This window comes from Seriola aureovittata, chromosome 3 (genome assembly GCF_021018895.1).
Source record: "Seriola aureovittata isolate HTS-2021-v1 ecotype China chromosome 3, ASM2101889v1, whole genome shotgun sequence".
Lineage (NCBI taxonomy): Eukaryota > Metazoa > Chordata > Actinopteri > Carangiformes > Carangidae > Seriola > Seriola aureovittata.
The window spans coordinates 20,940,163-20,957,525 of NC_079366.1; the positions used below are offsets into that span (position 1 = coordinate 20,940,163).

At 42.4% G+C, this 17,363-nt stretch overlaps 1 protein-coding gene across 1 annotated transcript in view; it reads left to right on the plus strand.

Moving 5' to 3' along the window:
* cntln (centlein, centrosomal protein) overlaps positions 1-17,363 on the plus strand; it is an 81,149-nt gene that overhangs the window by 15,314 nt on the left and 48,472 nt on the right. The window contains exons 10-12 of the mRNA XM_056372886.1: positions 7,205-7,345; positions 12,268-12,387; positions 15,224-15,345. Coding sequence (XP_056228861.1) covers positions 7,205-7,345; positions 12,268-12,387; positions 15,224-15,345 — 383 coding nt within the window. The remainder of the gene's footprint in view (positions 1-7,204; positions 7,346-12,267; positions 12,388-15,223; positions 15,346-17,363) is intronic.

The following is a 17,363-nucleotide window of genomic DNA, read 5'->3' on the forward strand; positions in this document are numbered from 1 at the left end:
TGATCTTCCCTCGTTCTCAGTCCTGGGCGCACATGCACTCTCTGACTTACTTACTTTATCTATCTTCTTTTTCTCCTCCCACCCAAGTATCTGGAAGTCCTTTTAATACACTCCGGTCACATAGCAGAAAAGACAGATAAGAGGTGGAGAGAGGTGATTTAATTGGAGCCTGATACTGTTCTTGAAGATGATCTCTGAGTTACAGTTCTACATCTTTCAGTCAGCGAGGGTTCGGCTTTAGCTCACTACCTTTGAACTGTCACCCCAAGGGGATCGAAGGTGTACTATAAATTTAATGGTGCAGCCACAATTTAAGTGTCCTTTAATAACTCCTAATGACATGGTGATAGGTGTTTCTTGGACCACACAGTGTCAAAGACTTGGTTGAGAATAGTAACAGGTATCTGTATCTTGTACTCTTGAGCCACACAGCCTCATTCCACCAACATTGTAGGGAGCTGCATTTGTCGTTATAATGAGTCTCTGTCTGTTCTGCAGTATGACTTTCATTCCTTTTGCAGATAAAACAACTCTGTAGCTGAAGATCATATTTTTGCAGCAGTTGAGTAATTTCTGTGCCTCCACAGACTGTAATTGTTTAATTTGATTGGTTGATATTTTCTGACAGTGCTGTCCCCAGACTGTGGAAGCTAAAAGATATCAGCTCAAATGTTAAGTGAGTTACAATCGCCCTGTCTCACTTAACCCTGTTAATTTAACCAGCGGTGAAGTATAAATGGATCATTTAGTCGGTAATTAAATACAGTACTGCAGTGTTCCCCCAGTAATTAATACTACATTTAGGGAAGATGTAGTTAGTGCTGTGTGTGTAGTGTGGGCATGCATGTATAAAGTGTATGTATGTATGTGTGTATATGTGTGTATACATATGTGTTTGCTTGATCAACTCTACCTTCTCTCTCTTCCCCAGCCCAGGTCAGAATTAAAAAAAAGAAAAAAAAGAAAAAAAAAGCATCACACACTTTCAGGCTTGAGATGTAATTACAAAAATATCATGTATATACATGTGCTAAGAATTAATATTAACTTTTGTTTACTGAACACATGTAGCTGCTGTCTCGCTGATTTGTTTCTTTAACTTTTAACTTTCTTTAACATCAAAGTGAACAGATCGAGTATCCCAAGGTATAGCGCTCAGTCAGGAGGGCTTTCTGTTTCCCACTCTGTAATTTCACTGACAGGTTGTGTGTATGTGTGTACGTGTGTGTCTGCATGAGTGCGTGTTTGACTAAAGGTGTGTGTATCCGAGCGCATAATCGCAAATTCTGTAACAACTTCCTCCCGAACACCTGTTAAATTCTAATGCTCAGGTTGTTAAGGCAGATTTGATTTTAATTTTAAATGTTTTGGTGGAAGTTACCATTGGAGGTGATCAAAGTGCTGATCGCTACGGGAGCACAGGGGGGAGACGCAGTGCTCATTTGAATATGGACCAGAGCGACGGCTTTGAACACCCCTCCCGCAGTGGTTTTGGGGGGGGTGAAGGTGGAGGGTTGGTGAGAGGAATAACACCCATTGTGTGTTATACTTCCATGCTGTGCACCAGGATTGACTGTCTGTTCTCTCCTGTCTTATGCCAAGTTAACTCTTTACAGGAAGCTTAACACGACTTTATAAAGGCTTAAACGTACATGAACAATGTCTGGTGCTGTCATCTAATATGAATAATGCTATAGCTTGTTAGCCTCCTATATCGATTAACCTCACAGGGTCAACATTAGATTAAGAAATTGATGCTGCGTTTCTTTTCTATTTTTTTTTCCCAAACAGTAATTTTACAGTTCCACATAGCAAAACATTATCCTTGCACCTCGGTCTTACCTAATTTTTATTATTGATTAATCTCTCAATTGTTTTAATGAGTGTAAAATTCCAGGAAAATTTTTAAAATGCCCATCATAGTTTGCTGCAGTGAAAGGTAACGTCTTCAAAAAAAAGTAATTTAAAAAAAAAAAAGCACAAATTATCTTATTGTAGAAGACTTGTTTTTGCTTCATAAAAAAGTTAAATGATTTACTCAGTCAACAAATGGACTAATTGTTTCAACTCTACTTGCACTTTATTTTCAGGTGTGTTCAGTATTGTGTACTTGTGAACTGAAAATGTTGAGCTTTCTCCATAATGTCAGGCTAGAAATGGCCTCATGCCCTCATCTGCTAGCTGTAGGGCCTAGCCGATCACCAGACACCTGGGTGACCCCCACACACCATGTGATGCAGTCTGAACAAACTGCCAGGTTGGGGAGGTTTGGGCTGCCAGGTTGGGTGGTCACCATCACAATCTAGAGGCAAGGAAGATCCCTCATTAGTGGACAAAAAACTAGCTACAGTGAACATTTAATCATTTATGACTATTTCCCAAACTGCATTATTGTATTTATTGTAGTCTAGTGTTTGGCTACTGTCAGAGCTGTGCGGTGATTAAAGACCAACATTAGAATCCATAGCAGACCTCGGGCTTTCTGGAACCTTCACCACAGTAAATGAGTGGTAAGTTGTTAATTGTGTGGGCAGTCGTTCAAAGCAGTGTTTATACTCTCATCAGCGTTAGAAATAGAAAATTAAGCATGTTCATTCACTCCAGAAAAGTTTCTTCTAAATTTCAGAGAAAGAAGCCCCAGTGTCTTTTGAAATGTTTGAAAACTTTTTAATGCAGCCTTTTTCACAGTAGACATTTTGACGTGTCACAGTAGGAAAAGCACAGGTGTAAATAATGAACTTTTAATGATAGCTAAATTCCATTTAGCTGCTTCAGGTTCGCGTTCTGGGTATTTTTCATTCTGGCTTACTGTCACTCCCTGAAAAAGAACCACAGTATAACAGTTAAATCTGTGCTTTCCCTCTCATTAGAAGATGGCCTACTTTCATTAAATACACTTATTCTCTCACCATGACCTCTTACTATGGCCCAGCCACCCCACTCACTATGGTGCTCCTTAAAGAATTGTGCACCTACATCATTACCTTAATTTCAAAGCAGTGCAACATTTACATTTTTATGCAATTTTAGCACATGATACACAAAATGCTGAAAACATATAAAAGTCCATCATATGATTATAACCTTAAGCATAGAAGCAACATTTCCCAGGAGGACCATGCTTTTTTTCCCTTTTTTTTTTATAAATTGATAGAAGCCCACATGATGCATCTCCCCTGGCTTGTTGAGATGGTTTTTAACATCTGCTTCTGGCTTGTTATTTATGTTAACCAATATAAACACTTTTAGATGTATAATTAAAGTGCTAGTTACACACACATGTGCGCATAAATACACCCACCGTTTTGCCGGGTCACGTTTCGCTTAGGTGAGGCGTTTCTTTTGATCATCATCATCATTAATAGCGACCATCAACTGAAAACGACGAAACCGTAATGCTACAAAGAAACATGGAAATTATTTTTTCAACCAAGAGCTATGCAAACAGAATAAGTCAGCCATAGGGTTCTCTTGTGTATTTTATACAACACTTTTTTGTATCTATGACCTTTCAGTGGACCTTAGAACAGTATAAGGATAGAGGAAGATACCCAAGAAAGAATAAAGATGGATTTCTGCCTGTACATGATATTTACCTTGACTTTGCATCAGCGCACTTTTAGTCCTCTCTGCTGATCTTCAGGAGACTGTGATGAAAAGCTTGTATAAGTCAGATATATTTGAGTTATCTTCACATCGGTCTTGTTTTGACTCTGACTGCTCTCTTCATTTGTTCCCCATCTGGAATGCCACTTCTTTAGCTCAGCTGTCGGGACCTCTCTAGGAGCATGTTAAAAATGTATTGCAACCCGCTGCTTGTATTTACATACACCACTTCCCCTTCAGATAAATCAGTAATCGTCCTAATCTGAAAACTTAGAAAAACTGAAATCTAGTTTATAAATTCAAATATATATTACAAAAGACTTTGATTTAAAAAAAAAAAAAAAAAAAAAAAGTCAGATAAATATTTTATGACGTGAAATGCTATTTTTGTCAACCACTCATCTTGTGTATGCTGAGAGTATGATTAGTAAATATTGTTTAGTTTGAATATGAGCGTGTGTTTGGAGGAGGGCCATGTCCAGGGCCAGAAATATACTAATGACATGGACTCCAGTGGTGTGTTTTACCAGCTCAACTGCTCTCATTAGATGAGAACCTCTGCGTAGCACAGCTCGCCTCATTAATGAAGCACAGCCATGTGCCGCTGCAGATACATGCACTCACTCGTTCAAGCACACACACTCGGGTCAAACAGACTGTGTGGGAGGACTCAGGGCTGTGTACACACACACAACACACACACACACACACACACACACACACACACACACACACACACATGTACCCTACATCCTACTCACTGTCCTTCTACATATTTGCACTCACATATACTTTGAAGAATCACCATCTTGAATGCAAAGTGAACTTGGCCTGGTGGGGGGGGGGCACATTGTAGACCTCACTTCTCAGGCCTATCCAATCACTTTCACAAATCCTGTCCCTCCACAGATGTGTGTAAATGTGTTTGTGTTGCTTGTAGCCGTGTGTGTGCGTGTGTGTGTGTGCACCTGTGTGTGTGTTTCAGGGGCCCCTCCTGATTATAGCTGCTCCATAATTAACAGTGATCAGATTTGTTTTGTGGCATAAATGGTGCATGTGTAGAACATTAGGCCTGGCAAGTCTCATTTCACATTCAGCTCAAGGGCTCGGCAGCAGACGGGTCACGAGCTTCAGGGAGCACAATCACAAGCCTCGCTCCATATGGTCCTGCCTGCCGCATCCTCACCAGCGAGGGCCGCGAGTGCCAGACAAGTTCCCCCAAGAACCTAATCGTGTTCAGTAATTACCAAGACCGGCTTTTCTTTTTTTTTTCTCCTTCTCTCCCTCAGCCCCCCCCCCCCCCCCCCCCAGTCTTTTGCTCTTTTTTTCACTGCACCTGCATGCTCTCTTACTCTCTTTCAATCTCATGCACTCTCCTCGTCCGTTGTGTTCACTAAGCTCCTTGTAATATGTTTACATTTTCCCTTTTTACATCTTTGTTGCTTTACAGTCTCTTTTTTTTGTTTTTGTTTATTTTTTGTTAAACTTTTTGCTGGATGAAAATCAGGATGGATGAGAGAGATTTTGAGAGGAAAAAACTCTGACACTCCCACATCAGTTAATTTCTAAATTGCTTTATGTGGCTGATGCCGAAAAACCCAGTTCGTCCTCCTGACTGCCTGGAAATTATAAATAATTGTAACAGATGCGCCAATATGGCCGGCCTCCAATAAACGAGGCCCCAGATAATTTGACCAACCCCGTTTGACAGGCCAATTTAATAAAACATGAACAAAATCTTCCTCACTAATAATTTATCATCCCCTCTCCTCCCCTTTGGTTAAAGTTGATTACCCTGGCAGTTAACAAGGTCACGCCCAGATGCCAGGTTTCTGATAATGCAATCAGGACTTGTTGGAAAAAAGGTGATGACATCCTGTGCGGTTTTCTTCACTACCTGGGCTCCCAGTACAGCACAGTTGTGAAGGCCTCTTTTTGTCAAAAGGCTTCAGTTTGATGTGTTGTGTTGATAGCAGCAGGTGAGGATGTTGTTTTAAGTGTTTCACACCTGTATATTAAGGATTTAAGAAAAGATAGGTGTGAATATGCAGTAAGGTGATGGAGTCAAGAGGGGTGAGTTTTGACATCAAGATAAACGGACCCAGCCTTCAACTAAGCTTACATAAAATGTATATACATGTCCTTTGACATGTTTCTATAAAACTGAATGTATCCAGTTCCTTAAAGCTAGCAGACAAACACAAACACGCAATCATAAAGGGCCATATGAACTGTTTATGACAGCAGTGGTGACATTTAAGTGACATGGACATTATAAAGATCGGTATCTTTATCAGAATGCACATGTGTGGGTGTGTGCGTGCAACACAACCTCCTCCTCTGTGGGTGGTTCCCGCTCCTTTATCCTTGTCCCCCTCAGTTTGTTTTGGTAGACCCTGCTGTGTGCTGAGGTGTGCAGATGTTGCAAGACCCTGGCTAAAAGACACTGATAAATAGACGGGATATAATAGCACACACGCCACAATGCTGGAGGTGGTAGATACCTGTCCCACTTCCACATGACACATCTTTTTATTGACTTCAGCATACATTATTACTGTACCTTCCTTTTTTGTTGCGTTGCATCTGAGCTGGCAACATTTCATCATGTTTCAAATTACTGTTCTGCCATACACACAAACACTCATGTTGACACATGCAAGTTTATAGCATGTCCTAGAGTCTAGACAATGCAGCTAGTTTTCTGACATGTGCTTTAGCCAGTCCTCTTACGCCGGGCTCAGACTACAGGAGTTTTGAGTTGATTTAACCGTGATTCAACCCTCCAACGATCAGATCGGTGGTCCTGGGCCTTGGTCGGTACCGATGTCCAGCCCAGATTATCTGGTAGTGTGAGGGGTTTACAGATCCAGTCTTAAACCTCCGGAACTGCTCGCAAACAGGGCCGCTCCGATGATATCAAACATCGTCCAAATATTTATATGTATAAATATTTAATAGATATTTAGGAGTTTAAAACAGGATGATAACCGTCGACGGTGACGGTGTTGCCAAGAAACGATAAACATTCTAGCCCTCAAGGTTAATGATAGCAAGCATACTACTGTTACATATACTAAAACTGACTGAAAAATCTCATCTCCAGTTCTCGCTGAAGAATAGACAACCCGTGTCAACTGCGTCTCCCCAAACATTTTCTCGTCTAGACTCGTTTAGCCTTCTGCTCTTTGTTTTTACTCACTGCAGATTTGCTAATGTTACAAGAAGTTGTTGCACCACATGGAGATCATGTGCGATGAGATCACGTGAGGTGGTGCATTGCTCCCCGTTGCTCCCTCTAGAACAATAATGTTAACAATAGTAGAGTGTGATGTGCCATTATTTTCATATCTTGTAGTGTGTGCATATTTGAGATTAGGGAGAAGAACATCTGTGAAGTTTTTTGTTATGTGTGTGAGGAAACCAATTTCAAAATCGACTGTAAAACTAGTCCGAGCACGGCTTTACTGTAATTTTGGATTCACAGTTTGTCTTATAACTTATCTTGTGTTCTCCCCACCTATAAACCTGTCCTGCTCTACCTTTCTTGTGTTCTTTTGACATCTTTTGACATCCATTTGTTTTTCTCTCCTTACAGGCGGTGGTGTCAGAGCAGGCTGATGCCGCAGTTCAGAGGTCTAGCCCAGACTGTGACCAGGCCTCCACCCGAGGCTCAGACCCCAGGCCAGAGGACAAGACCCTTCAACGTAGATCCACCAGTTCCATCAGAAGACAGCAGGTAGATTAGCACACACTACTGCCAATTATATCAAAGACAGCGCATAGGGCTAACATGCCCACAATTATCCGTTACCACTTTGCTCAGATCACATCAAAGCCATAGAGGGGGGATATGAAGGAAATGGTCTGAGAATCATGTGATTTATCAGACCCTGCCTCTGCCAACCTTTGTCCTGAACTCCACAACACACACACAGATGCCCCTCCTACTGTGACCAGGCCGGCGTGTGCTGCTGGTTTCACGCATGCCTTGGGCTCAGGCACTGGCTAATTTACCGCTTCAGCAGTACATTATGAACAAGAAAGAAGCTTTTGATCTTCTCAGTATTCCACTCATAAGTTTGGCAGGACATGTTTCTAGATGGCCTCACTCACTGTAAAGCTGGCCTGGAGACACATTGTTTGATTTATACCGCTGTCCTCATTATAGCCTCAATGGAAGGGCTTCTGGTTTGGTAGTTTATACATGTAATGTAATTATTTTGTACAAAATAAATAAATAGTATTGATATCATTTGATGTGCTTCCCTTTTCTGGAGGCTCTGCTGTGTTTGCCCTAGGACACACACACATACACAATCTGTCTGTTGTGCACCTACAGTTAATTATTTAGAAATATGCCAATTTTGATCCTTGTGCTGATATTGTGAATCAGTGGGACTGTAATGCATTTTTCACACAATACATTTTTGATATCTTATTACACTGAATAAAAACATGAATCATAATAGGATTTTTTAAAGTATAAATCAGTGTTTAACATCATTCAGATGGATTGTCCTTTTCAAGAAGACACTAAACCTGCCTATCAAACTAGACCTACAGTTAGAATTCAGCATTTTGAACCTTTTCAGCACATTTACATACCTTCCATGAGTATAAAATGAGTGCTGATAGCAAAAATCTGTATTGATAGGACACTTAGTCCTACTCCTTCTCACCACATGGGCAGGGCATGGCACATTATTTCAGAGATGACACAAAAAGTCCATAAATAAGATTGTCCCTGTCACACATGTACATGCCTGAGCTTCACTTGATGTGATGCTATAGTCCTCTTTGCCCCTAACCCCACTATTGCAAACAAACATTTACAAATTAAATTCTAAGGCTGCAACATTATCATATAGCAGCGGCTCGGCAAACATTACTCAAACTCGGCAAACTTACTCAGTAATAGAAATTGTTTATAGAGTTTATAACTCAATTGCATGAAATTTAAGGTATAATTTCAGATTTAATTTTCACAGTTCAGTTTGTTTATGAACACTTTCTTGTATTTCCTGAGTGGTGACTACAAAGCTGTCATGTCAGGCCGCTGGGAGTGAACCAACATTCTTCACTCCTGCAGCCCACAGCCACGTGGCACAGTGGCATGTTCATCTCCTCAGCCAGTACTTGAATCATCCTCTCCTTCACTGAGTCAAAAGAGCTGTAAAATTGGTGTAAGCATCATATGAACTTCATAAATCAAGTTGCTGTTGTTAAAAAAATGAGAACATTTTGAACAGTTGTCGCTGCTGGCTGCTTAATATCCAAATATGATGATGCTCCAAATAAGCCATAAACCTGATATGCTTCATTACACACCATTTAAACAATAATTCCAAACTGCAAGGTCAAAAGCTGATGAAATGAGCCTTCTGTGCAGCCCACTGCTACTACCTAGGACACAATTTGCAGCTCTTTCAGTAAGTGCTTAAAGTGAAATGTGATTATTGGCTGAGGCGACAAGCAGTTCACAGTGGTACATGGCTCGCAGTTTGCCACATACAGTGGGTGTCAAACTGATGCTGGCCATTTTGTAAAAGACAGGTGCTTTGTTTTTGTCTCCAAAAGAAATAGAAGTATGTTTTTTCTGAATTTGAGTGAAGAAAGTTCATTTTAAACTAGGAAAACTGATTTGAAAGCATGAATAGCTTATAATTGATTAATTAAACTGAAGTTTATTATTATTAATTTGATTCAAAACCATTTAGAGTTTTGCTAAATAATTATCTCACAAATTACTGGTTTATTTCAGTGGTTCACTATAAGCATAGGTTTGATTCAAAAAGTTTGCACAATATCCTCTTCACTTGTTTTTGAGCTTGCTTCCTTGAAGGAACTACTCCACACCATATTGTTCACCCACTACATTCAGTGCTCAGGTTACTGGCTCTTATATTAGTCAGCTGGTTACCAGTGTCTCTTGGTCTTTTGTGCTGCTTTTTATATATTTTATTTTTTTTTTAAAGTATATTTTTTTGGGCTTTTTATGCCTTTATTTGATAGTATAGTGGAGAGAGACAGGAAACAGGGAGGCAGAGAGGGGGAATGACATGCAGCGAAAGGCCGTCCGATGCGGGATTCGAACCGGGGCCGACTGCAGCGAGGACTGTAGCCTCTACACATGGGGCGCCTGCTTAGACCACTACGCTACACGACGCCCCTTATATATTTTATTTTGTATGTGTGATGGATTTGGTATAGATTTGCTTTGTGATTATGTGCGCACCCATGCGTTTGCATTGTTTGCATGTCAATGTGTGTTTGTCTATCTACAGTATCTATGCATCTTGTCCTGTGCTTGTGTGCATGTGTACAACATTCATATTCGCTCGGGAACGTGAACAAGTTCAGCTTTGAGAGCTCCAGACACACACATGACACGCTGCTGCAATCATAAAGAAGCCCATTGATGACAGTGACCCCTCTCTCTGGGAGATGGAGAGAGAGAGAGGGTGGAGGGGCGGGGAAAGAGGAGGGAGGCAGTCGATGAAATGTTTCTTCTTTGCTCCACAGCCAGTGACACTGACCCCTCAGTAAATAAGAGTTTTACTCTTGCTTGCATAGAGACTCCGTTTAGATACCGGCCTCTCTCCTCATTCCCCTCTCACTGTATGCCCTCCGCCCCTCCATCTGCATTGCACTCTCATGTTTACAGAGCCATTACAGGGTGCGATGCACAGGTCAGGTCATGGCCGCCAACCAGCTGCCGAGCCGAGGTAGATGGTGGGCACATCTTTCTTTGCCTTGTGTTCTCTGCTTTTCATCTTTCAAGCCTGTCTTGTGGAACATTAACAACAATGTCACAACAAAATAGAGCTTCCCACACAAACAGAAGGCATTCATGTGTCTTCTGGACCTGCGGCAGACAGGCGTGCGACTGGACCAGAGAGAACATCTGCAGCAAATCTCAGTCATTTGTCAGTGTCAGTGTGTCATCTTCTTCTGTACCGCTTCAGACAAAACACACTGCAGTTTCTCCACTCTGGCTTTCACATACAGAGTAACCGTGCTGATAGAATATTTAGCTCATAAATGAATAAATTCTCCCCAAAATGTATTTCTACCTGAAAACCTATTTAGAATGAATCCTCAATAAGTCATACTTCATAGTTGGTCATCTTTACTTTTAATCCTAGGCATTTTAGTTGATTTGGATTCCCCTTTTGGCCCCTGTGTTTCCCCCATGTACATACAGGCTAAGCCAGTTGGCCTGCCACTCATCAGGAATATGCAGATCAATCTGCTAATTAGTTACATAGAGTCATTAAGGCTGAGTTAGAACACATGGTTGGCACCCATGCAGGCGTGATAGCAGAAGTGGGCACACCAGGTCACTGGAGTCAACTGTAGCCCCAGAGCACATTCCCAAACACACTTACATACAACACATTTTTGTCACAAGCAAACAATTTCACAAATATGCATGTTGTAGTGATGAAATGAGAATGTTGTCACTATCTACTGATGCTATTACTATTTTAGTAATATTTTTTAAACATTTTTGTGCAATTGTTATTAAATGTGCAATATTGGAAACTACCTCCTTACAGGTTTTCACTGTTTCACTGTTTACACACTGCAGTCCACAGTTTGTTTGGCTGCACTACAAACAAATATATGACTTTCTCTTCCTCTGTTGCAATGGAACACTGGTACCTGTTTTATTAAAACACACTTCCCTTTACCTCCAGCAACCACAGGTGTCACCAAATCAACCAGTGCAGAAATCTTAAGTTGTATAACTTTAACAGACAATACAGCTAGTAACAGCTATCAGAACACTTTTGAGGGAGGGGGCATATTGATCCACCACTATGATAAAATTAGTCACTCCACCACCACCACCCCCGCTTCCTCCTCCTGTACTCCTCATCCACTCCTGCCCAAGGACTGTTGTGTGTTTAGTCACATTGCATATTTTAGCCTGCCATCTGGTCAGCCCTGCCTAGCACCGCAGGGGGCCTCCTATCCTCTCATATTCATATTCCACTAGCATATTGTTCCCACTGCTTTTCTACAGCGCAGCCCCAGCAATTCTGTACTTCTTTATTTATTTCAACAGAAGAGGCTGGCTAGCAAACTGCACTCCCCCCCCCCCCTAATCGGCGGCTCTTCCAGTTGTCCTATCAAGTGTAACCTGGAGGCCCCTGGTAGAGCAATTAGAGCGGCCTCCCTGCCCACCTCTTGTAATGAAGCCCAGCACATTCTGGAATCTATAGCCCCTTTAGTCTCCCCTAATGGGACATCATTATTGTCAAAGAAACAATGTAAATGGAAATGAACATACTCATTAGCCAGTCGCAGGGAGAAACCTTTGCCGCTCTCAGCTTGCAACTCCCGCTTCCAAACACACACATACACACACACAAAAGTGAGCCTCCTCCCTTTGGCTTCTGCGGACTGCTGCTCCAGCTTGCTTTATTCCTCTGGCAGCATGTTTATTTGAATGTGCATATGTGTGTACTGAAGAAGACAATGTGCATGTTTACTTCAAGGTGAGGGGGAAATGAAATGAACATGGATAATTCCATTATTGGCATTCACTCAGTGTTTCTAAAGATGTTAATTGTTACATGGGTTTGTGCCTGTCTATGTAAGTGAAATGTGCTCAAGTTCTCACAACAGTACTTCTTTGCTTACCTGTCCCAGGGTGCACCTGTGCAGCGGTCCAGGTCTCTGTCCCCAGCCAGCAGTGTGGAGTTGGATAGTGGGAGGAGAGGAAGAGCACAACAGAGGATGCAAGACCTTGAGGAGCTGCTGCAATTGAAGGTAACTACTTTCTAAAATAGATGAATTCACATAACATCCCGTCCTTTTCTCTCATCAACGTGAAACTGTTTATGCCCCACTCTTCTTTAATGTTTGTCTTGTATTTCCTGCAGTCCACATCACCTTCCTTGCCTTTTCTGTCTTCATCTTGTGTCTCAGTTTTTCCACACTCACCAGTGGCTGTTGACTGATTTTGAAATACTTAAAGGTATTGTTAGCTGAATGGCTTAGTGGTGTCCAGCTGATAACCTGGAGCACTAGACATGCCTAATGGAGCTGCTTGTTGCTGCGGCTCCTATCTCACGTATGATTGCTGCTATCAGCTGCTGGGTTGCAGGAATGTCTGCAGCACTGTAACAGTCACAGTCTCCAAAGGGTTCAATTGCACTACTGCTGCCACTGCCTCCTCCATTACCTTATTTTACAGTGCTTTACACACACACACACACACACACACACACACACACACGTACACATATGTGAACACACACAAACAGAGTGTGCGTAGGCAGTGAAGCAGCAGGAGAGGAGCTGCTTTGGTGAAAATGGATGCAGCAGGGTTTTTTCCCTTAAACGAATCAGCTTTATTGGTCTTTTAACCTTCACATGCGCTATGACGTCTTTCTCCCACTATTCTTAAGTCCCATGTCTTTTTTCTCTCTCTCTCTCTCAAATTCACTGTAAGCTAAATACACTTAATTTTCACCTCTCCCCTATCTTTCTTTTAAGGTCTCCAAATTTGACTTTCTGTCTTTTATTTTATGTCAGCAAATTATATTTTCCACTGTTTTTCACTGGCATCGTCTTTTCTTATTTGGACTTTACCCTAAAGCTTGTTGCCTTTCTTTATCCTTTCCTTCTAGGCTGACCATTGAGGGAGTGATTATGCAGAGGTCATCTTCCTTTGAGCACAATCCCAGGAACACATTAGGCATCATTTTCTTGTCAGATCTGAAGTGTCTGAATTACATCACTGGCAGACACCTAGTCAGACAGTAATGCTCAATGTAGATTCAGACGACACGCATGAATGTCTTAGTTAATAGTGCCATTTACGTGTCTGCCGTATGAGGGGCATTTAGAATAGGTATGCACAGAAAAAAGCATGATTGCCAACTCACATCTGTGACCAAATTAGTGAGGGCATTTGTTCAGATTGTGATTTAGTGGTTATGTCCTTTGCTTTGATCTGGCATTGAACAACATGCCCTCTATCAGCTGCAGTTGAGACCTTACCTCCAGCCTCTTATGGTACCGTATTTCATTCTGTCCAGTCCGTCGTTCTCAAGTTGATCCAATCCAGTTCTTTCCAACAGAATGCCTTTCAAAGTGGGTACGCCGGCCTGTACCATTGACACGTTGACCTTAGCAGCTAACAGCAGCAGACAAACAAACAATTCTCATAATAATGGCCTCTTCTTTTTTTTTTTACTCCTTCCGCACACTTTCAAGTAAACAGTAGCTGTTGCTGTGTAATTATTTTTCAGCTTGAGAACGTCCACAGATGTGTATGCTGGCTGAGTAAGAGGGTGTATTGATCTGTGGGCAAGGGTCTGTGGCCTGATGACCAAAGCTGAGCTGCCCAGGGGAAGCTCTATAAGGAGCCTGGGAAGCCATGATGTGGCTAATGCCCTGCCACTTGCTGTATCCAGCCCCTCCATCAGTCAGCCTCAACTCTTCTGTGTCCTCCCCCAGCTCCTAGTTCCACCAGTTAACACTGCCCCGGTCTGGCCCCTTTCATTAGAGCCTTGTTTTTGAGAGGTTGGGGGCTGCTTGAAGCGGCTGAGGATGTCTTGCAGATGTCCTCTGTGAATAATCCGCACTAGGGAAAATCCATACTTGTCACATTGGCAGTGTGAATGTGTATCATGTGTGTGCGTACACCCGTTGTGTGTCTGGTGCATGTTTGTGTGCTGCCTCTGTTCTCTTTGTCCTTGTTAATAATAACAGGGCTGAGGGCTTGCATTTCCCTCTCTGCAGGGCAGCCGTGTCATATCAGCAGTAAACAAGCTTCTTCCCTTCAGAAAGCACTCGACAACTCTCCCTAGCCCTGGCCACTCAAGCAGAAACCTGTCCTGCGCTCTCCTTTTCACTTCCCCTTTTGCTTCGCTCTTTCTCTTTCTTCTCTTTCTAATTTCTCTGTTCTCTCTCTTTCTCCTTCCTCTGTTTTCATCAGCTGCCTCTCTCTCTTTTTCTTTTGCTCTCTTTCCACCTCTGTTTGTCCTGCCTGTTGAAAGTGTTTTCTACATCGCCCTCGCTGTTAAGGTCAGTGTGATGGGGAGGAGGGGTGCCCCTGACAAGAAAAATCTATATGTTGTCTTCTCTTACTCCGTCTTTAAAGCAGGAGCCCAATCTTGCTGTGTTTTAATAGCTGTCAACAACAGTGTCAGCAACAATCCCACTGCTACAGCCCCCACCAACACAACATGTGCTGGTCATCAGTTGGTAACTCCAGTTTTCTGGTTAAAGAGTGTGTATGTGGTGTGTGCGTGTGCGTTTGCGTGTATGCCCGCTTGGTGTTCTGAGGCCCCATTGACTCGTTGTGTTAATGTCGTCCTTTAATGATGTCTCAGTTGCCCAGTGAGAGTGGAAGCACTTGTCAGGGAGAGAGGAGAAGAGAGAAAAGAATCTTAACCTGCTGGTTTCTGTCAGACAAAGGTGTTCCAGCTGTAGACCAGTTTAAATATTTAGACGGTGAGGGACGTTTCTCAGCTTCACTGCCACACCGCTGAGCCAGTGCACATGAAGCTGACTCCCCTATTCAATTAAGTTTCACTTGACATGTACAACTTTTGAAAAAACAAAAAAAAACAAATTTTGTCACTGTGTCTTACAGATGGAGGAGAATGAAGAGCTGAGGAAGGCTCATGATAAACGCCGTGAACGTCTGTGTCTGATTCAGACCAACTACAAGACAGTCAGAGACCAGCTGAAAGAGGTGGAAAAATCAAATGGCTTGTGAGTACACAGTTTAATGTTAAGCAACATACTCTTGTCACACAACACATTGGGAAAATATGATGCTACATACAATGCACAGGTGAATTTGGTGTACACACAGTAGATGCTTAAAAGCCACACAACCTTCTGCATATATAAAACAACTTGGATAACTTCCAGTTTCTTCCAGCAGCTGTGAGTAAGAGACATTTCAAATCACATAACTCACCTTGCCTTATGTTAAAAGCCCTTGTGAAATGCTACAACCCTCTGAAACTGCTCACAAATAGTCTTAGGGCCTCATTGCTCCCCACATGTTGTCTGACAAGACCTGAGTGCTGGATTTGGGAAAATGGGTAAAATTCCTCCCTTTGCCTTTGAAAAGCTCAGAGGTTTTTAAGCCCAGTCAATTTGGGCCGTTTTGTGCCAAGTGTGTGCGCGCTTCTGCGTCTCTTCTCCCTTAGCGTTCATTAGGATGTGAGAACCAGAGGCTGGGGTGTCTGGTCCTGGGGTGCAAGGTGTTTGAGAAGGCCTGTGGAGGGAGGAGGGAAGAGGGAGGAGGGGGGGGGGGGCATTTCCTGCTTCAACCTGTTATCTTCACCAGAAACCACAGGATTTTTACACAAATTGTAAAATGTGCTGGCAAATGTCATTAATATAAGGGTCTTGTTGTTTCCATTGTCTCCCCCAGTCTTTTCCCACTTTTTCTGTCCCTTGTTCTCTCCTGCAGTGTCTTTGAGTCCATTTTAAAATGTAGCTAAAGGTGCATATGTTTGGTGGCCACGCGGGAGCAAAGTGTTGACCCCGTCAGCTGTTTTCTCTCAGGGTTAATTAAAGAAAACAGCAGTGCAATGTGAGCCCGTGTGAAAGTGGAGTGAGTGTGAGAGTGTGTTCAGCGCTAGGCTCGACTCGGCTCATGTCAGCTCAGCGCGGCTCAACAGCATGTGTCTGAGACAGTGGGAACAAAGACAGAGAGCTGTAGAGAGAGAAAACTCTCAGAGTCAACACCAGTTGTGCCTCTGTTATACATTTTAGCAGGTTATCAAAGAAATATTAGTGTTCTTTTGTACACTGCATGAAAACCTCGATTTGTGCAAGAAGAAAACATGTATGTTTCTGTAATGAGACCAACTGGGCTGTCGCTGTGAGTAAAGTGCTAAGAAGACCTAGAGCCTGAGTTTGTTTTCTCAGTGTCAGTGTATCTGTATTTCATGACTGATTTGACATGAAATTGATGCAATAGGCAGCTTTGCCCTTTTCAGTCAGAGCCCTCCATGGCACCAGCCAGTCACTCAATGTTATGATCCTGGCATTCATTTGGCATTAAGCTCCATCCTTAAATAGCTGTTAAACCCACTGGGGTAATGCCAGGCTGAATGAGAGACAATAGAAAATGACTTAAATACTCCCATTAGTGCTGGGAAATCAGGGCCCTAACAAGTCAGTGGGGATAGGCGTCGAGTCTCATTGCATTTCGAGCTTGTTAGGGATTTCCCTGTAGCTTCCATGCTGTGTTGTTGCCTTTTTGGAAAGATGCGGGGGGTCGGTTTTGTTTCCCCCTTTGTGTGCAGGACAAAACGATAAGACGGCATGCGTCTCCCTCCTTACCTGCTACGCACTATATATTTATGCACACATACATATCCAAACATATAAATACACATATACATATATGTATATATATACTATATATACTTTCCAGTTCACTTGAATGGGAAAGTGGTCTCAACCTTTTTTTTTTTTTTTTTTTTGGTCGATTAGACACAAACATTATTCTTCTTTACCATTTAGATTTCAGTTTGCTTCATATCAGTCTTCATCTCTCATCACCAGAATACGGTATTGAATCAGACAATTGGTTGCTGTATGGCCAGCTGCTGGGTGACGTCACATGTGTTTGTGCTAACAAGCTCTGCCCAAGTTAGAACTACCAGCCAATCACAAAGCAGACAAAGGTTCCATTGGCTCATCTGTATGCAGGCGGCGCGCAGTTGGCCAGTCCCAGTGAAACTACCCTGCCATTCACCATTACCACC